The sequence below is a fragment of the Girardinichthys multiradiatus genome, chromosome 2 (assembly GCF_021462225.1).
Source record: "Girardinichthys multiradiatus isolate DD_20200921_A chromosome 2, DD_fGirMul_XY1, whole genome shotgun sequence".
NCBI classification, from domain to species: domain Eukaryota; kingdom Metazoa; phylum Chordata; class Actinopteri; order Cyprinodontiformes; family Goodeidae; genus Girardinichthys; species Girardinichthys multiradiatus.
Window position 1 is genome coordinate 21,713,789 of NC_061795.1, and position 12,315 is coordinate 21,726,103.

The window sequence follows — 12,315 nt, forward strand, 5'->3', positions numbered from 1 at the left end:
CGTTTCTCTCTCTCATCAACAAACCTCAACTTTCATTTTCTTTAACCTCAAATCTCTGTTAGTCTCTCCAAATTATTAAAACTTCCGACAGTTGGCTACATCCCAAAAAATATCATAAAAGGTTTGACACAATATCTCCAAAGGTTTGTTTTCTTTCCCCTCTGCCATTAATGTTCTTTTAAACTTAATTTCCAAAGCTCTTCACATTGTAATCATTTCCCTTTCCCCTTGTTGTCCTCTCATTTCAACGTCTTTGTCATCTTCCAAGTATTTCTTTCTGTCTCTCTCTGATCATCTTCAGAGGCAGTGCTGTCAAACCCTTTAATGGAAATGTAAGAAGCCTGCGCTTACGCTGGCATCTTCCCTTGGGCAAAAACTCTGCAGAGAATCACTGTTATGTCAGACTCCTTCTTATGAGAGCATGGTGCCCTACCTGCCTCTTCTATTGCGCGACTGATATACTGAGCTGAGCTTCTGTAGTCCCTATGCTCACCTCCAGGGAGCTGCGCTAAAAAGGGAATAAGAATCTATTGGATGATAATTGGGTGGTCACACTGGGCTGAATAAAATACAGTCTGACAGAAGGACTTAATCTTTAACTAGACACTTCTTATCAAAAACCTCTTATGTAGGGAAGTACAAGGAAAATTATTGACTATTAGTGCTAATTCACTCTTCAAAGGAATCAGACCATTCTGAGGTTTAACCATATAAGGCCACTTCTTCTATTAAGTTGAAGGTATACCAGGAACGAATGGTTGTGATTTATTGTGAACAAAACAATTCAAACTCTGTGATTCAGGCCGGTTCAACCAGCTGGTGAAACACAAGGCTGGAGCAGTCAAGAGAGCTGGAGAAGAAATGAGAAGATTTTTTTTTATGGATGATAAAGGAATGAAACACAATAACATTTAACCCTGGAACTCGTTTAAAGCAGTTACATAGAAAAGTACAGATAAAAAGATACAAAACACATTATAATATAATCGAGGTACTACAGCTAAAGTACAGCTGCTTTATTCAGCACATGTATGGAGAAAAGAACACTAACTATGATAACCTTACCTTAATATGTTTCTATATTTTCCTTTGTACGGCATTTGTCATTAAATTTGTTTATAGACCATTTAAATTACTAACCAGACTTCTATCCTAAATTGTTAGTCTGAATACATACAATATGGGGAAAAATAAGCTTCTAAGCAGTCAAAGAATATGACAAATCAACTCTCTAAGAAAAAAAACTCAACTGATAAAAGATTTATATCAAGCCCAGATCATCAGGTCATCCCAGGGTTTAAAAAGATCAAAATCACAAGAAGTTTGGTTTTCCAGTTTCCACAATATTAAGGCTTTTTTGAAAAAGATGGCAGTGAGGTTTCCTTCTACAGTGTGGAGAACGGAACAATGCTCCACCCTGCAGGAGCAAACTCCAGTGTAGAACGTGGAATAATGCAGTGCTGCCCCTCCCCCACCTGTTGCTCCATTGGCAGAGTTTCACTTTTCTCTCCCTTACAAGAAGAACAAATTCAGCTATACACTTTACTCCTATTAAGGTAAGACCATTACAGTTGTCAAGCAACAAATGGCATGTCTGCAAGCTAGTTACCTGAACAGCTAGCCCCACTAATTAACCAGCTGATTTTAGCATGCTATACTAAAGACCAGAATGGCAAAAAAGATATGCTCTGTGATAATATCTAAAACTATTTATATTTAGCACCAGCAGGAATAAATATTGCTTTTCTATTTTAAATAAAAGAACAGGAGTCAAACTATAAAGTTGAGTAAAAATAACACAGCTTTGTGTTGCTTACGCTAAAAGCTCATGATTACGATCTACTCACTTTAACTAAAAATATGTATTCCTTCTGCTGCTTCAAATAACAAATATACACATTATTACGGTTATGTTAGCTATAACATTAGTTATTTTTGATTCTGACACTGAAACTTGTGAAATAAACACTTGCTAAATTTAGAATTAGTTTTTAAGTGCATATATCAGAGAATATTGTGATACTCTGGTGCTTTAAAGCAATGTTAGCTAAATGCAAACATTTATGCAGTGGCAATCCTTTAATTTCCTCACCAATTCCCTAAAAAATTTATTTTTCATTCTTATAAGAGAGAGAAAGGTTTAGTTACCTTCTATGTAGCGTTTTCTTTGTAGAAAACGCTACAATAGGTTCAGGCTTCCCAAGGGCAGTTTTATTGGAATATATCACACACCCAAAACCCTTTTTTTTAAAAACACTCAATAACAATGTCTTTAAATCATTCCACTGGTAAAGAAAGAGTCAAAAACACAATGTCAGGTAGCAAGAAAAAAAAAACAACTTTAAGGATTCACTGCATACAAGCAGTATCGTTACTTAGAGACAGAGCAGTAACTCTCACTGAGCGTTACTGCTCTGAAATCAAATCCTAAATTGGTTGAGGATGAAATTGTTAAAGAACAGATACAGTTTAAAAGCTATTTAGAGTCATCACAATGATGCCTTTCTTCCTGGGCATTTTGAGACAGAGGCGTGTTGCCTGTTTATGCACTGAGACTTCAGTTTACAACCAGAAGTCCAAACCTGTTACAGCAAAGTGGTTCTGCATTTTCCTTTTGATAACCAGCAGGGACTCCCAACGCACATGTTGAGGCAATGCCTCTGCCGAAATTTGCAGCAAAACCATAATCGCTGAATCTCTAATTTATTAACCTATTTTTCAATCCGTATTCATTTATGAATTTTTACAATACAGCTGAAAGACGTTTTACTCACATGTCTTCAGGTGTCCAGTGTAAAAGTACTTTCATCTTGCCGGTCCCCTCCTTCCTTTTAGCTAGCACCTGCACAGAAACAGTGAAGAAAAACAGCGAGAGTCACTCAAACAACATGAGAGAATGAATAAAATTAAACAAAGCACAAAACATTAACCTAAATGTAACATAAAATATAAAGTCGCATTTAATCTCTGGCATGTGATTCAGATTAGTGTCATAGTTTCAGCTTCCTGTTTACTCTTTTGGGAACATGGTTCTAAGACATCCTGATCCTGACCCATTCTGTCCAATACAAAAATAAGAGCACATCTTCAAACAGTTTCCATAGTGACAAAGTGCTCGAGCTTTCCTAATAAAGAAGTTGAAGTTTTGACTTCAACCCGTCTCACCATTTTCTGTGCAATAAAATACATTTGCAGACAAAAGCAGGGATGCATGTATTTATTAATAATTTAAGCCCAACAACCTGATTCCCAGTGAGAATATTTGATTTAGATCATATCAGAACTAAATACTTAATTCCTCTCAACTTTACACAACTCACTGGTGTAAAGTAATGGCTTAAATTGTGAAACTCCAAACCTAATCACAAATTTTAAACTTTGATGCTTTTCTCCTAAAACAAAAAGTTAAGACCCCACCTGCTTTTCAAAACGTTTGCCCCTTTAATGTGCAGCACCTCATCCACCATGCTGTGCTGTTTAGAGTAAAAGTGGTCAGGATTTTACAAATATTTTTAAAGAGTGAAAGAAAGGCTGGGAAAACAACCAGGATAGTCAAAAATAGCCACAGATATAATCTTTTGCATCATTTGGATTTTTTTTTCCCTCTTTCAGGGTGGCTGTTTTTAGGCTAGTGAATGAGCTCACATGTGAAGAACTTTTCTTACGCACAAGATCTTAAAATATATATATTTTTACTCCTGGGATTGATATAAATGAGGCTTGATTTGAGACCAGTCACGAAGACCCAGACTGCTCCACTTATGAAGCTTTACTATTTGTATTTTTGTGTTAAAACGTTCTTTTAGAGTATACTTCATCAGTTTAAGGAATTGAAACACTTAACTGTAAAAATACAGTGCCAAGTAAAGCTGGTAAGTAAAGCTTTACATTTACAAAGTCAAAGATAAAATACAACAAACATTCAAAGAATGCAAACAGAAAGCAAAGCAGAAACAGCTGAATGAAACAGTAACAAACAGTGAACCCAGCACAAAGAAAGAGCAATCTTACATATTTCAGTCCTGACGGAGGTAATATAAAGTGCCTTGATCCAAAGACCAAACAGCTCCAGAGGGAGTGTTTGGACTTAACAGATCATTGATGTAAAAGGGAGGCAAGTTATTTATCACTTTATGGACCAGGAGGAGGATTTCCTACTAAATCCTGGGACTGGCAGCGAGTGAAGCTAGATGAGAAGTGTGGCGATATGAGCAACAAAGTGATAGATTATTATCTCAGTAAACATTCTTGAAGCCGTAGTTCTAGTCCACCTGTCAGTGGAAACTGAATCATTGGTCTAGGCAGGAATAGTGAGAGTTATAGTAGTTTAGGCACGACTAAACAAAAGCATAAAGTACTGATTCTATTTCTTAGCTGAAAATAGCTAGACTGTACAACAGATGTGAAATGTTTGTAATTTTGTCCACTATGATGGATACATTTCTAGCAAACTGTTTTTCCGTTGAAAATCAAGAGTCATGTAATTGCTAGTCTCTGCTAGGCACTGGTGTAGCTGTGTGTTTTGTAGGATCACTTCAGGTATATGTAGATCTGTGTCTCATCAGCATAGCACTAATAAGACAGACTGAAATGTTTGTGTGAGGTGACCTAAAGGAGGCATATACACTGAGTAAAGGACTGGTCCAAATATTGACCCCTGTGGTACACCATGGACCAGGGGTTCTAGGAAGGAGTCAATACCACCAGTTATCACATAAGTGTTTCAGTTCAAAAAGTAAGATATGAACCACTGAAGGAAAGCTTAGATATAAACTTACTGGCCACTATGTCAGATCTCTATGGCCTACAGAACTACCTTTATTCTTCATGACATAGATTTAACAAGATCGTAAAAAAAACATTTCTAAAAGATTTTGGTCCATATTGACATGGTTGCGTCATTTGTTGACTGTATCTCTTGATGGTTTGGGCATTGGTGAGATGCTTAATTAACCTTCTGGAAGCAGGCCTCATGGGTACACTATCATCATACTGTTATGTTTTTATTATCTCAAAATAATCTGGCCGTTCATCTCTGACCTCTAACATAAACGAGGCATTTTTGGCCATGCAACTGCTGCTCGCTGGATAGTGAAACCAGAGAGATGATTATCCCTGAAGATCCGCAGTTTCTGAAATACCCAGACCATAAGTTCAAAGTCACTTTGACAGTTTAATGCCTTAAAGACAAGGTTTGACTGCGGCTATGTTCACACTGCAAATGCAGCCCAAATCTGACCGTTATCCCATATGCGACCTATATCAGACATTTTTATGGCAATCAGAAAGGCCCTATTCCGATCTTTTTCTCTCCAAAAAACGCATAATTGTGTCACTTTCATATGTGGAATTAAGTTGGACACGTATGAGATCGTTTTCAAAGCATTCACAGTCGGAACGGTTTTATCCGATTTTCACGTCATTTCACGGTTCCGACTGCGCAGCGACACAGACTTCTCTACAGAGGCAGCAGTCACTGCTCCACAAAAGGCCATTATTAATAGCTGTGCTCTCTTTTTTCTTACCTTTCTTTGTCTTGTTATGATGTGGTCATAATGTTCTCAGCTCCGACTGCTCAACAACTTAATAACACAGAGACGCCGGCATCCATTAATACTATTACAACATTCTCCATGTGCGCATGTGTGCACACATGCAACACTTCAGGGTGAAGGGGAGAACATACAGAGAATAAAACAGCTGCAAAGCATGAATGATGAAACTGAGATGGACCAATCTTGCATGTGATTATGGCAGACAATTACTGTGCATTGTTTTAAGTACTTTGTTGTGCAATGGACGTATAACAAGTTGAACCATGCAGGGTTTTTAGTCCAACCTCTGCTGCCGTCTGCTTGGAAGTGTTAACAGTACTTTACATGGAATTCTAAGAAAGTGTTTTACTGCACGTTTATGTAAAATACAAAACTGGAATTATGTAGTTCTCTGGAATGAAGTTAATAATTACAAACAAAGGCTACATTAAAAACGGTACATGACAGTGTTTGTTTAAGCTGAAGAAAAAGAAGTGAACTTGTGTTCTGGCAGGAAAAAGTGATTTGTGAGCTGAGTGGTCTGATGATGGCAGTTGGAGCTTTAAGGGGCAGATTTTAATCCTCCATAAACCCATGAAAGAGTAGTAAAAGAAAAAAAATGAGGGCCAGCGGTAGTAGGAGTACACAGGGAGTGAACAGTAGATATTACTGTGTTTCCAAAACAAGCAGTAAAAAGGTGGAGGGCCAGAGAGAAGGGGGGGCAGGCCTGCTAAAACTGGGTGCCTGTCTAAAGTCAGGGGGTCAAGATGTGGATGACGCAAATTGGTAAAATAACAAAAATATCCCATCATAAACATGACTGAGTTAGTGTGCCAGGTCAACAGGTCCACTAGCCAAGCTCCACAGGACCCCCACAGCTTTGCTCCATCCCCCCAGGCTTGGGAAGGCCCACTGGGGCCTGGGGTCTGGTGGAGCACCGCTGCTACTCACCACAATCCTCCAGAGGTTGAAGAGAAACAGTTTGTATGCCCAACTAGTCAGATCTCCTTCCGATTTCCCTGACCCTCACTTAACCTCTGTTTTTCTACTCTTTGTCCATGTTTCTCTGCATTTGCTACTTTCCCTCTCCTGACTGACTTTTTCCCCACAGTCTTGATCCATTTAATTTTTGTTCAAAACCTTCTGAACTTTATCCTCACTTTCCTATAATTTCTAAATTATGGGTTGCTAAAAAGTGTAAAAATGCTATAAACATAAAATAGGTTATTTGTTTACAACTGAACATGTCGGCTCAATAATCAGAACATTTTCAAATTTTAGCCAACCAAAAATTAGACCCACGTTTAAAGCAAAGGGTTTAAACAAAGATTGACTGCTCTTTAATAGATCTACAAAAAACAATGTTCAGAAAGATGTATTCTTCACACCTTTCACATCGAGATGTCTCTACAAGTCGCTTCACCTACAGTCAAATTAAACAGATTTTAAAACCGCAATCTGTAAACGACAATTGCTTTTTTTCCCTCCATGCATGAGTGCTTGGATGCAACCCACTGGAAATAAGGGCAAGAAACATTCACAGCCAAAAAATTATGCACATAAAAAGAAACGCATAGAGACGCTCACAAAAAAAAAACCAATCCCAACGGTCTTTGCTATGATTCAGAGAACAATAGCATGCAGTCAGAGGGGCTTTTCACAGGTTCAGTTGAAGTGCTCAACAAAGCGCTGTGAAAGGAAGACAACTTTCACAAAGGGATTCTTTGTCGCCCTCTGCTGGAGAACAAAAATAACGTCTTGTGGAAGAAATACACGTCATGATGGTCTATACAGAGCAAAATGAAAGCATACAGTGCCTTTTATACGACAGTACAAAATACAGATCTATGATGGGAGGTCTGATTTGCAGGTGGATGAACACCAGTCTTACTTTGTGGTCACCATTTATGTTTAGGAGATTGAACAGGTATCAAATGGCTGGATTTCAACAGAACACCAGATTACTTTTATTCAGTTTCACCAATAAGTCATTTCAGTCCCTGTAGCACAATCCTCCTATAAAAGTAAGTAAATAGTAAATAAAAATAAAATGTACAAATGCAAAAATTTAAAAAGTGGCTTATGAAAAATATTTGTAAGCAATTTAAGAATAATATTTTCACATTTTCAAAATTTCTCTAGATAAAACATAACTTCAGCTTAAGCAAAACTATATGTAGTATTCAGTACTCACATCCTGCTATAGTACTTTTCTAAAGTATTACTATAGGAGAAACTCAGGTATGTAAATGAAGACCTTTAGAGTTATTTACTCCCCTGAAAGAAATACATCGTTCATTTAAACAATTCTGCTCTGGTGTTTTTAAGCTTTTCAAAAAAAAAAAAAACCCGGATTCGACAGATGTCATTTATCAGACATATGGAAGTGAAACACGTACCGTACTGTGGAAGACAACGCTGTGACCGTTGCCCCCGCTTTCAATGTGGGTGGCGAGGTTGAGACAGATGGCCCTTTGACGCAATGCGTCCATAGTTTGGACATCAAAGAAATCCTGGGGCCTTGCTGAAAGTTAGGAGGAAAAATTCAATGAGGGGCGAGTTAAAGAAGAGACAAATAACACTATAAAAATCAGAACAGGTCGAAACATGTTAAGTAGCGATATGTTAAACAAAAACCTAACTTTGTACATAAAGACTGATATGCCTTTATAACATAAAGAGGGGTGTGGAGCTGATACAGCTCTCATTTAAAGCTTGTATAACTTCGATTCTTCTGTTCTGTTCATGATATAGAAATTTAGTGTCATGATTATTGATTAAACTGATCACGTTCCTCAAAATTATCACGGTTGTAATTCGAGTTAAAAATATACTAAATAGATTTTTATAGGTTTAGGTCTTTGTTCACACTGACTACGTTCCGTGTCCGCTCTGTCATCCGTTGAATTTATGCCGTGCGGCAATTCTTACTGGATGTGATTGTTCGTTTAGGATCCATTCAACAGCTCAGTCGGCCGTGAATTTAACCCCCAATTAAATCAGCACGCTTGTGCTCCATCATCTGACTCGATCCGCATCTCTGACGGATGACGTGGGAGTGCAATGGAAAACAAAAAAACAGTCCAGACTGTCCTGTTTAAATGAGGAAATTGCATGTGCTACTGCCTGGCTGCTACTGCCCCCAGAGGCTACTGCCCCCAGAGGCTACTGCCCCCAGAGGCTACTGCCTCCAGAAAGCTGAGTTTAAAGTTGTTCTGTGAGTAGATGCTTTATGTTTGTGGTCTGAATGGACATAGTGAGGCAAAGACTACATCCTGCTTCTCCTTGAATCAAAATAATGCGCAGGAGGGCAGAGCTGTGTCCAAAGTAGCATGTGCCCTGCACCATCGGTGCACACATGGAGCAGCTGGTCTAGGCTGACAGCTCCATAGGAGCTGTCAGCCTAGCTCACAGCTTGTTAACTGTGTTGCTGGACGTAACTTGCAGCAAACTGGCCAATCAATATTAACAATATAAAATACAAATATGTCTGTCAATTAATTTGTTAGGTTTGTGTCTCTTGAACTTTTACTTCTTTTTAGAGACATATCGTGTTCTTTTTGTTTTTAGATGTTTGAAGAGTTCGGAGGTTATCATAAACAGCGACAATATTCAAGCCTAAAAATATTGCTATTTTGTAGGTGTTGGCTTTCTGTATGGTATAGCTTTCCTAATTTTAAAACATAACAATCCTGTAAGGGATTACATTTGCATAACCAAGACATTTGCATGTTTGGGTCATTATCATATGTTTTGCACATTCATAAAGGCAAACTCGCTAAAAATGTTTGTGCCTGCTGTTCTGGGGATTTTACACACGCAATCTGATTAGCACCTTGTTTGTAGGTCAGCTTTGAGGACGAAAACAGGTTCACGTGTGGTTTTGTACACTTAAACCTTTTAAAGATCAGGCCCCAAGACCATAAATGTTATCATAATCCTCTACGTCCAAACTTGGTTTTTACTATCGCGGGTGTTGAGGATGCTTTCAATAGTCATTTCACTTTGAGGCGGCACTACTGACTGTAAGAAATATGACGGTAACCATTAAAACCAATAATTATTCCATCCTTATACTGGATGTACAGTAAACAATGTCCGGAATAAAACACACCAGCCCAAATTAAACCCACGATCCAGTTACCTCATGCCCTCACTCATTTCTTTGCAGTGTCCCAAACCACGCTGATGCCAATTATTCAACCTAAGTGAACAGACTGAAGCGCTGATCTTCTCCAGTAAAGCAGTTTTAATGTAAACCTGCTCTCTAACACACACAAAGAAGCTTAAGGAAATTTAAACCACAGTAAAATGCAAAGACAATACTAAGAAAAACATTTCGAAACAGGGTTAATTTGTGTGCTTGCTGGATACATACGTAGGGACCACCTGCGTTTGTTCTTGAGCTTCTTCCTCTTGTTGTTTCCTGCCTTAGATGGTGAGTCCTCCTTCAGTTTGGCCTGGCCAGACATTTTGGAAGAGCTCTGCTGGCTGAAGTGACTGGGGACGTGGCGGGCCAGCCCTCCTTGAGAAGCAAAGCTGGCATTGCAACCACCAACTACACACTGAAAAAGATAAGCACCAACAGGGAAAAAAATGACATATGTATATACATTTTGTGGGGCAGGTGCTCAAGTGGAAAAAAAGGGCACCTTGTGCGGCACATGGAGCTGTCAGTTGCCTTTGGAGTGTGAAATTTATTACAGGCACAACATGAACATAATTTATATGTATTACTAAGCAACCCCAAAACAAACTGTCCTGTGGGTTCAAGGGAAATGACCACTCAGGAAAAAAAAAACTCAAAACAAGAATGCATTTGACAAAATTCTTTAAATTAATAAGGCAACAAAATGATCATAGACTGATTTAAAGTTAGATTACTGATTCACAACCTGAACTTCCTGAGTCAAATTTGAAACTTACGTTATCCTTCATTTTTTTTCTTTTTACACACTGAGCACAACGTTTTTGTCTTGACTATATCATTACTTTTATCACAAAATGTCTTCTGCACTAAATAACCTTATGTTGTAGCAAAGCAGGTTACACTGCCAAATTTACCAGGTAGGTCACACTAAATGAGTTATGTTCAGTAACCAGTAACCATTCTACAGCGTAAATCAACTATACCCAGAAAATGAGTTATAAAATCTTTATAGTCAAACTGAAACCAACACCAGAGAATATGATCATAAGAAGAATCATCTATACTTCTGCATGTAGCCAGCGTGATATATGACAGAAATTATTCTTAGAGAATAAAAATTAATGAGATTACAAGTCCTGAGAACTGATAAGATGTCTGCTATTTAGAAAATAAAATACTCTGATCACATCATCATTTTTACACACACAGAAGTAGAAAATACAACTTAGTCTACATGCCCCACATTTACTGAACTTTATTAAAGGTATTTTAGTAGTGAATTGTAATGTTAACCAGCTCATTTGGCCGTATTTGCAATAAAAAAATAAAAAACATGAGTCAAACAGAAGTCATTATGGGCCATAATAGCAAATGTAATACCGACATCTATGAGATAGATTTGAATTTATTTCTTCTAATTTAATCTAAGAGTTAAATCGTAGAGATTCTCCTGGCGCATGGTGGCGGCCATAGAAGACATAGCGGGTAAGCTGCACCAGTGCAGGTCCAACTCTCCGCTCTGCACGCAGCCTGTTTCTGTTGAGAGACACACGAGGCGGGACACGGATGTGTGTTGTCGATCAAAACTTCAAAACGTGGGGCACTGGTATTATAGGCCTTTAAATGAAGAAATTTTACCTTGGACCCCACACTATACACTGTAAAAAATAAATGAATAAATTTCAGGAGGGCACTTTTTTCTCCACAGGATAAAAAGGCAGGTGCTCTAGCACCACCTAGCGTCTATCTGTGCATGTCCCTGCGTATATACAAATGATTGGCTAATAACACAGGGCCTGAGGTTGTGGTTTTAAAAAAGTATAGTCTATTATCTTTAACATCAATAGATGATTAAACAAAAGTCTAAACAACTAAATAAATATTTTTAAAAAAATCTAAAATCTAAATAAAAAGTCTTAATGCTTCAGCACCTGTTTTTAGGTTTCTAATCCTAACCCTAATTTAGGTCAGATGAATCATGAGCGGATTTCCACATCATACAGTGTCTTCTTACAGTCTTCATCCCCCTCGGCTTTTTACCCATTTTCTTACATTCCAACCTGGTGAAGTGAAATGAGAAAAACATAAAAAGAACAAACTGAAAGTTGGTATGTGCATATGTATCCACCCCCTTTGATATGAAGCTCCTAAAATGTTCTGGTGCAACCAATTTCCTTCAAAACACACATATTTACTTCCTAGTGAAATAAAGACTACCTGTGTGCAGTCTAAGTGTCACAATAATCACACCTTTACTGAAAGGCCCCAAAGACTGCAGCACCTCCAAACGAGGGGCATCACACCATGAAGACCAAGGAGCTCTCAAACCAGGCAGGGTGGGGTTATAAAAAATGTCCAAATCTTTGATGTTTCTCCTAAGCATTATCAAAACTATCCTATTTAGATGAAAAGCACATGGTACCACAACAGACCTGCCAAGAGAGGGCTGCCCACCAAAACTCACAGACTGGGCAAGGAGGGCATTAATCAGACAGGCAGCACAGAGACCAAAGTAACCCTGAAAAAACTGCAGAGTTTCACAGCAGAGACTGGAGTATCTGTCCATATGGGCTTTATTCAAGGGCCTGAAAGTGTTAAAAATAAGAAGGCACGTTTTGAGTTTACCAAAAG

At 38.2% G+C, this 12,315-nt stretch overlaps 1 protein-coding gene across 2 annotated transcripts in view; it reads right to left on the bottom strand.

The window, feature by feature from the left end:
* Positions 1-12,315, bottom strand: part of LOC124880148 (zinc finger protein aebp2-like) — a 46,206-nt gene that overhangs the window by 23,272 nt on the left and 10,619 nt on the right. For both annotated transcript variants that reach the window (XM_047385094.1, XM_047385099.1), the window contains exons 4-6: positions 9,913-10,099; positions 7,934-8,058; positions 2,775-2,842 (exon numbers count right to left, since the gene is read on the bottom strand). In XM_047385094.1, the coding sequence (XP_047241050.1) occupies positions 2,775-2,842; positions 7,934-8,058; positions 9,913-10,099 (380 nt within the window). The remainder of the gene's footprint in view (positions 1-2,774; positions 2,843-7,933; positions 8,059-9,912; positions 10,100-12,315) is intronic.